Here is a 17218-nt window from a genome sequence, read left to right on the forward strand (position 1 = left end):
AGCTTTACTCTGGGGGAAGAGCCACCTGTACCCTTTGTATAGGAGGTTGGGTGGACCCCAGAGCCGGTCTGGATGACGTGGAGAAGAGGAAATTCTTGACCCCAGCGGGACTCGAACTACGAGACTCCTATGTCGTCAAGTCGCTATACTGACTGGGCTATCCCGACTCATGTGTCAACAATGTTCATAAGATAATTGTTAGTCCACTTTCTTTATTTAAAGAAAATGAAAGTAGGCTTATGCGATCTCCATTCTGTCTGTATAGCCCCACCCTTATCAACTTTTGAATGGCTGGACTAGTCTTTATGAAATTTCGTATGTATATCATGTCAACTGAGACCATCCCAACGGCATATTTCATAAATTCCTCCCGTCAGTCTGTGTATATGTGTATCCCCTATCTTTACTAGTCAACGGTTCGGTAAAAATATTACCGCCACAACGAATACACATTCAGCAATAGAAGAATTGTTGGACTTGTCGTTTTATATGCGGTCCGTGACGTATCAAGAAAAGTAGGCGATTCGTTCTTCCCAGATCTTCTTGTTTTGTTATATGATGAGTAACCTTCTCAGTGTAGTTTACATTCAAGTAATGATTACATGTATCTGTATCAGTTCCACTGATTTTCTTTTTCCTGAGGAAGGAAACACAGATATTCTTATAAGATGGTTGATTTATGTATATAATCGCACACACAAGTGGCATAAGGTTCCCTTTCTCGTGTCATCTGTGTGCGGGTTTGACAATTTGAGTGAGGGACCCTCTCAATCGCTAGGAACTGCCAAAAGTTAACTGGAACAATCCAATGACTTCATAATTCATAACAAATATCAATGTTTTATTTTATAATTATACATATTAATTATAGAGCATAAACCTTAATAAGGCAAGATTTTAATGAAATACTCGTATAAGGCTCAATGCTTTAATCATAATGGACAATATTATTACAAATTTTATTGCAATAGTTAGGCATACTTCTTAGTGAAATTACGCTCATTAAGTACATAAAACATCTCCAATGGCATTAAATTGCTATAAAATATGAGAGAAAATATGTGACTTACTTATAGGATATATATGTAACATTTACTTACACAATTATGACATGAACAACTATTAAAAACGTCATTAAAAATTTTATTTAAATCATTGAAAATTTGGGCTAAAATATTAAAAGAATAGTTAGAAAGTAAAGTTGTCTCTGTGCTTAATAAAGCACCACGCCATGAAGGTGTGTGGAGGAATGGCTGCATAGCTCCACGTATTCTTAACCTCAACATTGTACTTGTATTACTTATATGCGACCATTTTAGAAATATTCTGTTGACATAAAGTGATCGGTTAGTAGATACAGTACAATTATGACGTATATAGGCCTGCGCTTAGAACAAGTAAGGCAAAATCATGCATTCTTTCTTGGACGCTTCATAAATTCCTGCACATTCTCAGTTTGCAAGCATTTGCTTTGATGAAAAAAGAAAGCTTTATGTAGGCTAACCAGTTCTCTCCCCCCAAAAATTATCTGAAAATTGGTATATTCTGATAAATATATGCAGTGGGTCGGCCATTGTGCTGCAATGCAATAAAATGAGACATACCAGTCTATCTCTGAACATTGTGCATATAATAATTTAGTGGTAATGGGTGAATATTTTATGGATAAATTCATCTATGGTAAAGGTAAAGCTGTCCCCATGCCTAAGCTACACAACATTATGACGTATAGGAGAATAAATATGTTATTCACCGTGCATAGATACAATACTTCCCTTGTATCATACAGTGACGGAAAGTGAAATTCGCTAAATGGCCGTTTTATGCAGAATATGATTGCGGACCAATTTTTGTTGCGGACCTCAATTTGCAATCATGTTCTAGAATATTATAAATTTACAGTTTGGCCAATGATACAGAACTGCCTCTCTTAATAAGCAGTTCTTTTATGAGATGCAATCAAGAAAGCAGTAATTTCATACTAGTAATCCTAAAAATCTCGAACAGGAATCGACTTTTAGCTAATTTATTTTGTTATTAAGATGCTGTAAAATATGCGAATGAATAAACTTTGCAATAAATGAGTTTTCTTTATCACAGATGCATCAAAATCACAGTGCCAGTGTTCTCACATCTGATTTACGTCTTCGCCGTTATTCTGAAAGGGTTCCTTTTATAAGGCAACATCGATTATTTGCGACTTGTTAACTGTGTAGATAAATATTTCAGTGGTGAAGAGGCTTCTTTGAAAAGTTGCTTGTGTTAAAGCAATAATTGTTCTTATGCTGGCGGAAGCGTAAGCTCCTGGTAGAGCCACTAATGCCAGACAGGTCAAAGGGTAAGGCCAGTGTAGTCGGCCCTCCGAATTGGGAGTTGGACGTGGAGCTAACGACCCCATCCAGGAAAGAAAATTACTGTTACGAAACTATGGAGGAGACCAAGACCCACACAGGGTTGTAGCATCAGTAAAAAGGAAGAAGAACATACGTTTCTGCTGCAAGGGAATAGGATTTTTTGTGTAGTAATTAATGCTTAAAATTATTTTAAATCAGTCGTAATTGAGAGGCCGGCTCTTGCATCACTCTCCCATCAAACGTTTGCAGTGAGCTCTGCATGCAGCAAGTCCCCAGATTCTGATGCCTGTGAGTATTTCTCTTGTTGATACCAATTAGTGTGATTCAGCTGCAGAGTGTAGGTCAGACATCTTGTTGAACTTCATATTTACTCTCGTCATTGATGATATGTCGTTTGTGCTTCCCGATGTTCTCTGCTTCTTCTATCGTGTCTGGCAGCTTGGCGTTCAGAGTTTCGGGGAAGTACAGTGCCAGCAATCCGGAGAACACAGACATGGCGCTGAACAGGAGAAGTGGGAGAGATTCCATCACTTCATCCTGGACAAAAAGAAGGATATGTTAAAGAGAGGCGGTATAAAGGACACGAACCAAATTGGTTCTAGGTTTTAACAAATTTTTTAAACCACACCGTAAATAAACTAATTATAATAGTAATTTATAAATATATTAATAAATTCAGGTAGATCGCTGTAGTTGTTAAAGGCTAAGATTTTATATTCATGACATGTTAATGGTATTGTATACATATATGTATTGATAACGACCAATCACATTGTAATAGAAGTGTCTGCATGTCCTTCTGAAGATGGTCGCTCCGACCGAAACATGTCATGGATGAAAGATTAAGAAGGAGAAAGAACGTTTATCAGTCACACTGGACGAAGCTGCTAATATTTTTTATAATATGTTAATAATTAATCAATAATCCGATTCACCAACTAATGACTCTTGTAACTGACTCACTAAGTAACTAACCAGTCGATTAAGTAACTCTCAGGTAGCAGTTCCCAATACTTCAACACAGCTACTGAAGTTCGCCACTGGAACCGATAACAAGCCAGTTACATCCAATCCCATCTTCATAACTCATTTCCCTTAGATAATTTTTGTAATTCCCATAGTGGAGGGTGGAGTCCAGCTGGGTCCACTGGGCACGGCGGCCACTGATTGACCTGTTGTACCTGCTCCGGGTGATTATGATGATGGAGAATTTGGTGGAATGAAGATTTGTAGGGGAAACCTAAGTACTTGGAGAAAAGCTACCCCAGTACCACTTTGTCCACCACAAATCCCACTTGACCAGACCCGGGCTCGAACCCGGGCCACCGCGGTGGGAAGCCAGCGACTAACCGCTTGAGCTGTGGCGCGGCTCTATTTCCCTGAGATGCATCTTAAGCCTAACATTAGCGTAACATAATATTGTCGATATTTAAAGTGACCGCTTTTCAAAAAGCTTTCCTTCCAAATTTCGGTAGGTGTTTCCGCCCTCGTCCGAGCTATACGTTTACCTTATCATAACTTTACTTTTCACTGTCTTAGGTGACTTGCATATGTCGTGAATTGATTCATTATGTAACACGATTCGTCCGTCGTATTCAAAATATTCTCTTGAGCACACTTTTTTGTAGTTGGTTGAGGCACTATGCAACAAGCCGGAAGGTAGATGGTTTGATTCCCTATGAGGTCATTGGATTTTTTTTCAATTTACTTAATCCTTCCAGCTGCACTGTGGCCCTGGGGTCGACTCAGCCTCTAAACAGAAATGAATGCCAGGAATGTTATATTTTAGCGTCCTGTTACACTGATTCATGTCCATGGTTTATGCTGACCGTCTTACAGTGTATACACTTTTTCACCTTATTCTTCACTTCCACAATACATGTTTCAGCACTGCATGCGTTGTACAACGCATGCAGTAACAGGAGCAAAACACAACACAGAACACGATACACAAATATATGTAGGAAGAATGCTCACATAAAAGAGGATTGGCGTAATTCGCGTGTTTGAGTGCGACGTAGGAAGAATCCTGAAAAGTTTTATTATTTAGAATTCATCGTCCTATATGACGAATACAGATTTTAGTCATTTTAGAATGAAGACATTATGGCATGCAGTACAATAGTTTAACGTGCATAAAGACACCTGAAGATGGCACATTAGTGCTGACACATGTAGTGTGGAAGTGAAGAATAAGGTGAAAAAGTGTACACACTGTAAGACGGTCAGCATAAACCATAGACATGAATGCCAAGAATCTCCCTGAGGGTTAAAGGGCGGTCGGCGCGTAAGGCTAACAACCTCACCGCCATCTGCGAGCCGATTCTCTAGAAAATGTGGGAACCTCGATGACTCACAACCCTGTGGGCCTCGGCGGCCTGTTATAGGGACAGCTTTACCTTTTACGCCGTTTTCAAGCACTTCTAAACTATGTTTTTACTTTAAAATAGAAGGCGGCTTACGTATGTGGTCTTCCAGACCTTGGGATTACTGAATCTCTGAACTCTATTCAGAAAGAACACTTTCCGAAATTTATTTCCTTACTCGGGGGAGGCACCTGCCTACATAGATGGGTCCTTCACCCCAGTGACTGAGATTAGAGCTTTCTAACGGACCTAACTAAATAGGAGCTCTTGCGCTTTTTCCCCTTGAAAAAGGAAACAAATCTCGTGTTCGGAACACTGTGTTTTTTCGGAGTATACTAGAATCTGAACAAAGTCCAGATGCTTAGTACTCCCAAATGTAATATTCCATTGCCAGAACTCTTTAGACTTGTTTTGCTCGAAAATTGTTTTGCAAATTCTTCTCGGGCCTTAGGCCTAATATACATATTTTCATGCGTTGACGGTTTAATAGTCTCTCAGACTTCATGTTGTAATGCTAATCAGAATGATTTAGAAAGCTTTGACGTGTGCATATGTTAATGTTTTGTTAGACATTTGTTCGAGACCGACCTTGCGTATTTTACCTTACATGACACTTCAAGTAGAGGAATATAATATTCTGTAAACCTCGGTTCCGTTCATGACACATATTGGCGCTGTAGTTGGGTATGTACTAATGACGGGCACCGTAACGGTACGAATTACAACACACATAGATAATGCAACAAGCAAAAGCAGTATCATAGTAACTCTTCAATATATCTTTAAAATGGTCAGAAAATTTGCAGTTCGTGATGACTAAAAACCATATTTGATGTATTTTACCATTTAACAGATAGAACAGAGTCTTCATGACGCTCAAGCAATCAGCCAATCGTTTCTTTAAGAATTTAATATTCTCGATTGGATTATTTGTTTTAAATCGCCAGCTAATTCAAAGAACAGGAAATGAAATGTTATTGTGGATTTAAAAAGATTTTATATGAGTTTATCCGAAACTATTTTTCGTACGATTACTTAACGGTTATCTCTCTTAGGTTTATTATTATTATTGTTGCTGTTGTTGTTGTTATGGCTCCACAGCTCTTTGCTCGACCTTGGCTGCTTTTTTCTGTTTCTTGATCCTGTACAGTCTGTAGGACTCTTTGGACGGAGCCCATTTTACCTACACACAGAACAACACAAACACAACATAAGCACACGATACAGACATCCATGCCTCGAGTGGGATTCGAACTCAAGATCCCAGCGTTCAAGCGAGCGAAGACCGCGCGGCCACTGTGATCGGCTTAGTTTTATTTAATTTCGATTAAATTTGGCATTGAGGTAGCACACTAATAAAATATATTATTTATACAGGTACAATATATTTCTAGCACTACTTAATGTGAGGTTCCCCTAAACTTGGCACATAATGTAAAATATAGAGATTATGAAGATGTAGATGTCTGAGATATTTTGGATACTTATTTTGAAAAATGTAAGGAATGTCTATTAAGTGATACACAGTTTCACCTAATCATCTATAACGAGGGTAAAGATAAAATTATCCCTGTGCTTAACTACTTAAGCACTACGCCATGACGGCGTATGTGGGGAGTGGATGTATTGATCCACATTTTCTTGACCTCGTCACTAGTTGGAGGTGAGTGGTCAGCTTCAAACCCCCGCGTTACCCCCTGGAAAATAGCCCCCAGTGCCCACTGGATAGGAGGTTGGGTGGACGCCAGAGCCAGTCTGGACGACGTGAAAAAGAGAATTATAACGAGGATAAATATGCTTAATCGAATTACTGAAAGGGAGACGTGATAGGATTTACTACAAATTGAAACAAAGATTTTATTTGTAATTTAAGAGTCACTGTAGTCTTAGTGTAGCCTGTGGTGGTCTAGGCTTTGTAGTTTGCGTCGGTATAGGAATCTAAGAAAATAATACAAAAGAGAAAGAAAGAGGAAACAACTATAGGAGAACCTAATAGACTGCGGACACTAGTCTGTGTACATGTCTGTCAGTAGTCCTGAGTCGCGAGTATACGTGGGCAGTAGATCGAGTCATCAATCCAAACCCCGTCTGTAGTCACACATACACGTGAACAAATGTTCCAGTATCAATCCTTAATATACCCCAACTTCGTCCATGTGGAGAAGTCCTCCTTACCAGCAGGGGTGTCTGAGGTGCCAGAATGGAGCCGATCTGCCCGAACATGACGCAGGCGCCAAGCAGAGAGTGACGCAGTTGTGTAGGAAACAGCTCAGCGTTATATACATACATAACCGTGTACGAGATTGTAATGGCAAACTTGCCCGCCAAGAAGAGCAGCAGACGCACCCAGTCCAAGCCTGTGACACACAGCAAATTGCATCTTATGCAGCAAACTCTACGGAACAGAGGGTTTCGTGAGAAGTTATGAGTGGCTCAGTTGAACAATAAATTCTCTCCCTTTTATAAAACAAAAAATTTTGTTGCTGTACTCACAAGAGCAGCCACTAGTACCAATCCCAAGTTAGATGAATCCAGACATGTTCCAAATGATTTACACGTCTTAATAATAGTAACATCTTCGTAAGTCGAAGCCCTGCAGGAAGGAGACTACAAACTCGGACCCAAATGCGTTGATGACGATGGTCAAATACGTAGATTTTATATTTGTTTTTTGCAGAGACAAATGCATTACTTCAAAGCAGGTGATCATAGGGTCTGTCTTCTTCCCATCATTAAATATTTTCCAAGCCGAACGTCATGATGCTTGATTCTCAAAATACTGAGGATAATGTTTAGACCTAAGGGGGAGGAAGTAACAAGGTTATGTAGAAAATTACATAATGAGGAGCTTCATGTACGTAGGATTTGAGGCCCTCACAGCCGTAGTTATGAAGAGTATGATATTCTTGGATATAACGCCGTGTAGTCCATTGGAAGTAAACCGACGTTTCGGAGGAATATATCTCTCTGTCTACCACCTGCTTTCATGCTGGTTTCTTCCTTGGTTTATTATTCGATCCTGAAAATGAAGGGGTTATGTTCCTCCGAAACGTCGGTTGATTTCCAACGGACTGTACGGCGTTGTATCCCAGAAGATAGAATTCTTCGGAAGCTTCATGTTTTGAGCTTGAAATATTATAAGGGCGATCAAATGATAAAGATTGAAATAATAAATGCGCACAAAATTTTGGTTAGGAGGGGAAGAGAGCACTCTAGGAACCTAGGGGGGGGGGGGCTATACAGATGCTAAAGAAATAGGATCTGGAGTGGATTCGCCTGGCTCAGGATACATTTAGTGGAGGACTCGTGTGAACTTGGTAAGAAAGGCTGTGAATTTCTTTACCATATGAACGACTGTTATAATCTCAAGAAGCACTCAGCTCTGCATTGGCAGTTCTGAGGATCACGTAGCCTGTGGCGCTAAACGTAGTGTCACGTGGTCAGAGGGACCAAGCCATGTGATCGGGCCGCAGCATACGTCACTGGGGCTGACGTACCTGGCGGCAGGAAGGCGAAGGCGGTGCACGGGATGCCTGATATCAGGAGAGTGCTGCACAGGGAGAACTTCCTCCCGAACCTGTTCATGGACAAGTACGTGGCTACGTAGGCAGGCAGTTCGATCAGGGCCGCCAGGATGAAGGACGTGTACTTGTTGCCCCCCACCGACACGGAGATCACTGTCAGCCCGAAATAAACAAACGTAATGCTGACCCTAAAACAAAGCGTACCATCAGACACACTTTTATGTAACTCCATGGACCTGAGTCCTTTTTGAAGACACCAGTAGCTCAGTTACTCAAGGAAGTCCTAACATTTTATGGAAACTAAAGGCTCATTGCCGTGTTTACACGAACTATCCACTGGTCCCTACCCTGAGCAGACCTATTTCTATAAGATCCATTTAAATATTGTCCTTCTAGCTACGTCTAGATCTTGCTATGATGAATCCAGTTCATACCACCTCATCCTATTTCGATAAGATCCATTTAAATATTATGCTTCTAGGTACGTCTAGATCTGGGCCGTGCCATAGCTCAAGCGGTTAGTCGCTGGCTTCCCACCGCGGTGGCCCGGGTTCGATCCCGGGTCTGGTCAAGTGGGATTTGTGGTGGACAAAGTGGTGCTGGGGCAGGTTTTCTCAGAGTACTTCGGTTTCCCCTGCCAATCTTCATTCCACCAATTTCTCCACAATCACCCTCACCTATCACCTGGGGCTGGTACAATGGGCCAGAAGTTGCTGCAGTACAAGAGACTTAGTCCCACTCCACTAGCAATAAAAAAAATACGTCTAGATCTTGCTGTGATGAATTCAGTCCATATCGCCCCATCCTATTTCTATAAGATCCATTTTAATATTATCCTTCCAGCTACGGCTATGTCTTTTATAATGTTGTGGACACTTTCGGCTGTCTTCAGGAGCTAGGTTATTAGAAGTTTTATATAGTTTCTATATTACTCTTAAACTCCGTAGCCTGTAGTCCGTAAGTGAACTATACCGACCGAGCGACCGCCGCTTGTCGGCGAAGTTAGTGCCAACTTTAGCGGATAGAGGGTGTCACGTGGTCAGCGCAACGGATCCCCACGGCTGTTAATATTGGTTTTCTAGACCGGAGTCGCTCGCTGTTTCCTGGAAACAGCTCCTCAGTTATCCTCACGAGGCTGAGTGGATCCCGTTCCAGACTTACTACTTCTCAGAAAATCTGGTAGCGCCGGGAATCAAACCCGGGACCTCAGGATCTATAGCCAGCAACTCTGACCACTAGACTACAGAGGCGGTCTACTATATTACGCTTACATTTTTTAAATGTACTGTAAACACGTGAACTTATTTTTCATCTTGCTTTATTTTCGTATCGTAATTTCACTTTGAGTTACAATAAAATCCCTAGGCTGTATATCGGACCTATGTAATTCTTGTCCTTTATTTGAATATTGTCATTTGCTATCGATAAAGTTCTTACATTATTTTCTTCTCATAAAATATGAACAAAATTAGTTGAGGTGAAATTAAAAGAAACCAAATTTAAGTGCATATGTTTTAAAATCTGCACAATTTTATTTCAATTTACCGTAGGATTTAAACATTTAATAACTGCAACATATAACGTGAATACTTTGATGATAGCCGAAATATAAAGTAATTACATTTAACGTTATTAATATAATGAATATTGAATAATGTGGAAGTAGTATGAAAATAAATACCGACATTAAAACGGCAGTAGTTGTTCGGGCCTTCATTCTCATATAACTGGAATAGTCTGTTTACGATATCCGTAATAATGGAAAAAATAAAATGGCTTATCCCCAAGTTATAAAAGCTTGCACTGCTTTTCAGTACGCTTCACTGGGACGGAAGTCGCGTTATTATAAATACAAATCCATCGTTGCGTGGCTGCTCACGCTATAAATAGCACAACTGATAAATGGATTTTATTTTCCTTATGAGCCTTAATCAGGAAAGTAGGTGACTCACCCAGCTGTCCATGCTGACGTGCCTTTAAACACGCTCATTAACCGGCCTCGGGCTTGGCGAACGGGCTTCGGTTCCAGGTAGAGGCAGACAAACCAGAAGAACGTAAACCATGCGTAATTATTGAACTAAAAGCAGTATAAAACCCCGAAAATCTTAAAATCATAATTTAATCAGTAATAATCCCTATATAAGAATTTGAAGGATATCTAATTAATATGAAATTGTCGAGGACCACCACGTCCAGGAACACACAAGCCTCTATCCAATAAGTATCGTGGGCTCTTTCACGGGGGGTGATGTGGTCGGAATACGAAAGTGACCACTCACATATATCTAGGGCTGAAATAAGAATGCACGGAGGTACAGGTATACCTTCATCCGGCCATACATCTACACGACGCGGTGCTTAATTAAATATAGAAACAACTTAACATTTTAAGTTGGACTTAGTACACAACATATAAAAATATTTCAATTGAGAATTGTCTGCCTACATCGTCATGGGATTTACGTTTTATATTCCACATCAGTTCTTTAAGAAAATTCATGAGAGTTTGATGCAAGTTTTGTGTAAATTAGGGACTGCATTGTACCGACACGAACCGAAATGAAATTTACCTAATTCAAATTATTGTAGGCCCTCCAATACCAAATTTAACCGAAATCCATTTAGTAGTTTCGGAGTTGAAACATAGTTACGGACAGACGGAAGCGTGAACGAAACCTACTCTATAGGTTTTTTTTTCCTTGGCACTACAGCCCCCGTGGGCCTAGGCCTACCTCCATGAACTTCTCCGTTCACTTCGGTTTTTCTAGATCTTACACATTTGGTAGGACTCCTTGGGCGGGTGATCAACTCGTCGCAAGGCCTCTACTTGTAGACAAACACAGAAAAACGCACACAAACATCCATGCCCTGAGTGGGATTCGAACCCACGATCCCGGCTTCCGAGCGAGCGAAGACAGTGCACGCCTTAGACCGCTCGGCTACCGTGGCCGGCTACTCTATAGGTTTACTTGGTGCAGTCTTGTAGAGGATCCATACTAAATTTCGCGAACGGATAATGAACTAATATTCTATGTGTTGCGCTTCCAGTAAGCAACTGTTCTTCTTGCAAATGAATACGTAAACGTAACAGTGTTTGTATCTTCCTGCGCTTACCTTGAGGAATTTATGTCATTCTGTTTGTTCCGATAAGTGCCGAGAACCAAGTGAATGCAAACATACGAGTGTCTTCATTTGCTCTTATAACTGTGCGTATTGAATTTTATTAACTCTGTGACTTTTGTCCGCAAGCGAACTATACCGACCGAGCGACTGCCGCTTGTTGGCGAAGTTAGTGCCAACTTTTTCGGATAGAGGGTGTCGCGTGGTCAGCGCAACGAATTCACACGGCCGTTAATTTCGGTTTTCTAGACGGGATTATTTAGTTAAGAAAATACACGAGATGATTGCATTAAATTGTGTCAGCAACTTGTAGTATATCTAAGGTCGTTCAATGCTGTTCCATAACGAAGGAAGTTGTTAATATATTGTCATATGTAAGAGTGACTCTAGACGGTGTTTGAATTAATGATCGGATTCGTTGAACTCTTTGATACAGCGCGTGACTATACTTCAGAATTTACTATTTAACACACACATACACACTAGTGTCCACAGTCAGGTTTTCGGTAGCCGTTGCTTTGTAGCCTCTTCCAACAGCGGACGTTCCCCTTTCTCTGGGTTCCTGAACTATCCCCGGTCTCAGCTGCCAGCAACTCTCAACTCACTAACTGATTGTCTCTAGATTTGTCCTGCATATAACATCTCGGCACGGACTGCGAAAGAAAACAACGCTTAACATTATTGTCGTATCCAATTATTGCCACGGAAACATGCTTGTTTCTAAAGCCGTTACTCAGTAACGGCTATCCCTGCTGCCTTCACAGATCTTGCCTTGAGCAAATATGCCACGATATGAACGGGAATGAGAAAACTGTTTTTCATATTTCAACCTCGTGTGATCGAGTCTAGAACGTACAGTATTTTGACTGATATTAAGAATGTGTTAAGTGGGTTATGGTTATAATTATATATACGTTTTACGTAGGCCTACCCGCTTAAGACTCCCCACTGTCTACGCCCCATCTTCCGGAATACACAAGGCTCATTACTGGGGTTTTTCTTGAACCATTTCGGATGTTGGACGCTTTGATGAAACATGAGAAGGCTTGCATGCATGGGTACATCAAGAGTAGTTTGCGATTTCCATAACAGGCACATTTAATGATTTTAATGTCATTACAATAATATTCTGCTTTTAAATATCTATGAACAATCACAAAATGTAAGTCCGGTGTCGTCGAGGATCATCTCAGCAAGATACTGGCCTATTTTAACACTGAGTGTGTTGGAAATGTTATACATTTATGTGTTCTATAGGAATCAACTGCACTGAACATTTCAGCGTGATCATCGGCCACGACACTTCGGAGATATTTCATCATATGGAATTTTATAAGTGCAGTTTCTGGGATACTGTTTATATACGTCTGAAGTGTGCAGGGTTTTGGTTTCGATAACACTTACCAGCAAACGATGCAGATGGTTAATCTCATTAGTAAAGTCTTTGATTTGAAGACTTGTGAAAGCGCCGCTTTCCATGGACTTCCGCTTCCGTCAAAACCCTCCTGCAGGCAAGTACGAGACAGCTGTTACATTTCGAAATTTCTAACATGTGGGGCCTCTTACAAAATCTTTATTTTTATTGTTATGAATCTACTAGCTGAAGTGCCTGGTCTTCGGTCGAGTATTTTTTTTGGCATAACATGTAATTGAAATAGCTCATTTATTATGTCATATTCATTCATTCATTCACTCTGCAGCTCATTGTTGGACCCTGACCTCTTCTTCGGTTTCGTAATCTTTATTACACAGCCAGTAGGACTCCTTGGACGGGGGATCAGCCAGTCGCAAGGCCGCTACCTACACACAGGACAACACAAAAACATAATAATAAATGCACACACAGACATCTATGCTTTAAGTGGGATTCAAACACACGATCCCAGTGTTCGAGCGAGCAAAATGGTTCATGCCTTAGACCGCGCGGCTACCTTGATCGGCTAGTATGTCACTATCTTTAATAACTACTGACTTGATGCTTAAAAATATTAATAAATTAATTTCCTTTTTGTATCTTTAAGAAATTTGATAAAAATTGTAGACGTAACACGTGAATTGAGTCATGATAGTGCACTGTAAGAAACAGACATTGAATTCATTTAACTTCTCATTCAGTTCAAGAAAAAAGAATGAAAGGACGTAACATGACACATGTTTCGCATGGTTTATCACCATGAGAACGGATTTTGATAAGATTTGTGATCGGTCAGTCAGTCGGGTAAATTGCTGCTGGCCCTCGACAGCATAGTCAATCTTGGTTTCGGGTCCCGTTGGGACCCATGACCATAATTTTGTTCTTTCCAAGACTTTTACGTGTTTTGAAATGGGGCCCCCTCTTCGACGAGAGGAAAAATATGGCTACAGCTGGTTACTCCCGCTTTAATGGGAGTGATCCTAGGGGTTACTCACTAATTTTCCCTCTCCCACACACACGAACACGCAGTAATCTGGTCTAGTAGAGTAAATTACTGCTGGCCCTCGCCAGCACAGTAATTCTTGATTCCGAGTCCCGTGGGTCTCGTGACTGTTTTCATGTCACTACGTGTTGAGTGTATAATANCGGTAGAGCTTTCGGCATTGATAGCTCTTTCCATTATTTTATCTTATATTGCCTTCTAGGAAATACCAGGAAGAAAGTATGCGAGAGAATGGGGGAATAAAAAATTTTGTGTTATTGATTTATTAGAACTCAAGTTCTTACAAGTCTGACGATACATGCATGTAGTAGAACTGAAATATTCCTACGTGATATTTTAAATTATTTTAAAGCTTGTTTCGTATTATAAGAGACATGTGTGTGTGATTTATTAAGACGACTGAATGGACATATCTGGAGAGAGCAAGCACCCTGCAGACATACTCGCATTCTCCCTTATTCACCCTGTTTTGCATAGAAGAAATCTCTGGGCTCATAAGTCTCTGACATGGTAAACCTTTTTGGAGACATTATGTAAGTTTTGATCTTAAAAAATCAATCTTATTCATAATTACGGCTTTAGGAGCAAGATAAAGAAACCGAATGGAAATACGGGAAACAGTATTGACCACCCACCACGATTATACAAGGCGTCAGGCGTAAAATTATTCAGAGTGATGGTAAAACTCACCTCCGTCTCTTTCTGCTCTGATGACGTTCTGATCTTCCTCATCACATGTTCTGAAAGGCAGACGCCATTTTTCCTGGCTGCACTGAGTATAATGTCGGAGGCCTCCTTTGTTCTTTTCTTTGTCAGAAGCCATCTTACCGACTCTGGAATAAACCTTCAAATGCAGGGTAAATATTACTAGTATTTTATATTACATACACATATGTATATAGGGGGCACACGGTGGTGTAGTTGGTTGAGGCAATATACTACAAACCGGAAGGTCGCGGGTTCAAATCCCGATTAGATCATTGGATTTTTTAATTACCTAATCCTTTCATCCGCACTATGATCCTGGGGTCGACTCAGTCTCTAACAGAATTGAGTAACAGGAATTTTCCTGTGAGTAAAGGGCAGCCGGCGCTTAAGGCTAACAACCTCACCGCCATCTGTGAGCCGACTGTCTAGAAAATGTGAGATTCTCGACGTCTCACAGCCTTGTGGGCCTCCACGTCCTGTTACAGGAATAGCTTTACCTTACCTTTACTATATGTATATAACTGAGATAATGCTAATGTTTGGGTGTGTGTAGTTGGCGATGTCGTTTATCCCGTAAGCCCAAGAAGAGAGGAAGAAAATATGGAAACGTCTTAAAATACAAACAACTCAGAACTTACAAATTATTTTATAAAGTTCAAGTTGTCCATGAGCTTAATCACAACGGCATGAAAATGTATGGGAAATTGAGGTACAGGCCCACACATTCTTAACCTTTGCACTAGGAGGAGGTGAGTGGTTATGTTCCTCTCTCTTTAACCCTGGGGAAGAAGACCCCGGTAGCCATTACATAGGATGTTGGGCGGGTCTCAGTGTCGGCCTGGACAACGTGAAAATGGGAAAAACTCCCTGCATTTAGAAGACTGGAAAATTAATTGGAGTGCAATCTTCTCAGAAGCTCCCCGTTCTTGGTGAACAATTCTAATTTCCGATATTGAACTTTCTTCTTGAGTTTAGCAACTTCTGTTTCATTATGGCGGTTTTCGAGAGCGGTTCTATATATCTACTGGGGCGTAAAAAGAGCACAGGCGACCGAGGCGGCCATACGGGGCGGCACGATTTGCGGATGTCAAATAGGAATCATATTCTCCTACTTTCTTTTTGAAATCGTCGCCAGTCGGTATAGCAACGGGCTGCGGGATATACGTCCGGGGTTCGATTCCCGGTGGGGTAAAATAATTTTTGCTATTGCACAGCGTCCAGTTCCTTGAGCCTCCTATCCAGCGGGTACCGGGGATCAAGCGCCCGGGGCATGAATCTGATCTCTCACACCCATCTAGTGTTGGGGCCAAGAATGGTGGGGCTATATCTCCAGTCCATCATACGTCTTCAAGGAGTGGTGCTTAATTAATTAAGCACAGGGACAGTTCACCTTTACCTTTTCTCACCTCTCTGTCATTGATTGGTAGTAATCTAAACGTGTTATGCAACAATGTAAATACAACTTTAATAATCACGACACCAGTGAGGGGTTTCATCACCGTGTCTGGAGGTTTCTTATTTTAACCGTTATGAAATTCGAAGAAAATTTATCTCTCTTTGCCTGGGTGGGGATAGGGATGGCGTGGGGGTTGTTTTCGTCGTCTGTGGCGGTATATAGGCTTGCACCTGTCATGCTTGGCGCATAAGTAGGGAATGAGAACAGATTATATGCAGAAATGTCCTTTCCTTCCTTCCCCTGAGCGCTTCAGCTTTGGCCTCCTGAACAATCTGTCTCCATTCTTCTCTATTCTTCATCTTTCCTCGCCATCCTTTCACTTCCATTTTACGGAGATCATGCACATCCTCCAAACATCTCAGCTCCTTCGCTGATGTCGAGTTCTGTTCAGTCCATCCTTCCGAGGCTGAGTGTTTGGTTTCTGAACAATTTAGTCTTTAAGGTGTGAGGTTGTTAGCCTCACGCCCAACCCCCAACCTGGAGGACCAGGGTATCCCTCTTCGTCTGGCTTCTACCCTTTGACCTGTCCGGCATGGGTGACCCTACCAGTAGCTACGCCGGCATAGCTCTCAGGGTCTCAGGAGCACTCAAACCCCACCACCACGATAAGGTGGAGACACCATCGGTGGGGTATGCAGAAATGTACAAATCTGAATATAATTGAGAAAGAAAAAGCTTCAGAAATCTCCGTTACGCGTGTAGCCTGAAATCTTACCAGTAATAAGATATGCACAGTAATGATGGAAGGTATGATGCTCTCAGGATGAGCCTCCAGTTCTGTAGCCACCAGGCGATGATTCCTGTCAGAGCCTGCCCTATCGCGTAGAATGAGGTAATCATTGTTGCTGCGAAAACTCTGGATCGAGGGCCGACCAGTTCCATCCCTGCACGCACACATATAAATATAGAGCAGTCCAGAGAGAAACTACAGACATAAATGTAGTATCATTAGATTTACAAGGAGAAAAATTTCAGTGACTGAATTTTGTCAAAAGAATCGTTACAAATATTATGGCAGGGATGTAATTAAAACATTAACTGATGTCAGCTGGGGCACGCGGTAGCGTAGTTGGTTGAGACACTATGCCACAAGCCATAAAGTCGTGGGTTCGGTTCTCAATGTCACTGGATTTTTTTTTTTCAATTTACATAATCCTCCCAGCCGCACTATGACATTGGAGTCGACTCAGCTTCTAACAGAAATGAGTACCAGGAACCTTCCTGGGGGTAAAAGGCGGCCGTTGCATAAGGCTGACAACCTCACCGCCATCTG

The 17218-nt window shown here is 41.2% G+C and overlaps 1 protein-coding gene and 1 long non-coding RNA gene across 7 annotated transcripts in view; one reads left to right on the plus strand and one right to left on the minus strand.

Moving 5' to 3' along the window:
• The window catches only part of LOC117282411, a 136049-nt gene that overhangs the window by 101689 nt on the left and 17142 nt on the right, over window positions 1-17218 (plus strand). The gene's annotated exons all lie outside the window — the stretch shown is intronic.
• The window catches only part of LOC111865396 (organic cation transporter protein), a 57601-nt gene continuing 41591 nt past the window's right edge, over window positions 1209-17218 (minus strand). For 4 of the 6 annotated variants that reach the window (XM_023853384.2, XM_023853393.2, XM_023853402.2 and 1 more), the window contains 6 exons: window positions 16661-16829; window positions 14472-14625; window positions 12769-12869; window positions 8218-8432; window positions 6896-7077; window positions 1209-2891 (listed from right to left, as the gene is read on the minus strand). In XM_023853384.2, the coding sequence (XP_023709152.1) occupies window positions 2697-2891; window positions 6896-7077; window positions 8218-8432; window positions 12769-12869; window positions 14472-14625; window positions 16661-16829 (1016 nt within the window). In that variant the 3' untranslated portion in view covers window positions 1209-2696. Of the gene's footprint in view, window positions 2892-6895; window positions 7078-8217; window positions 8433-10196; window positions 10322-11843; window positions 12018-12768; window positions 12870-14471; window positions 14626-16660; window positions 16830-17218 lie in introns of those variants that run through there. The other 2 variants (XM_023853411.2, XR_002842975.2) reach the window with 2 other exon arrangements.

The sequence above is a fragment of the Cryptotermes secundus genome, unplaced genomic scaffold (assembly GCF_002891405.2).
Source record: "Cryptotermes secundus unplaced genomic scaffold, Csec_1.0 scaffold944, whole genome shotgun sequence".
NCBI lineage: Eukaryota > Metazoa > Arthropoda > Insecta > Blattodea > Kalotermitidae > Cryptotermes > Cryptotermes secundus.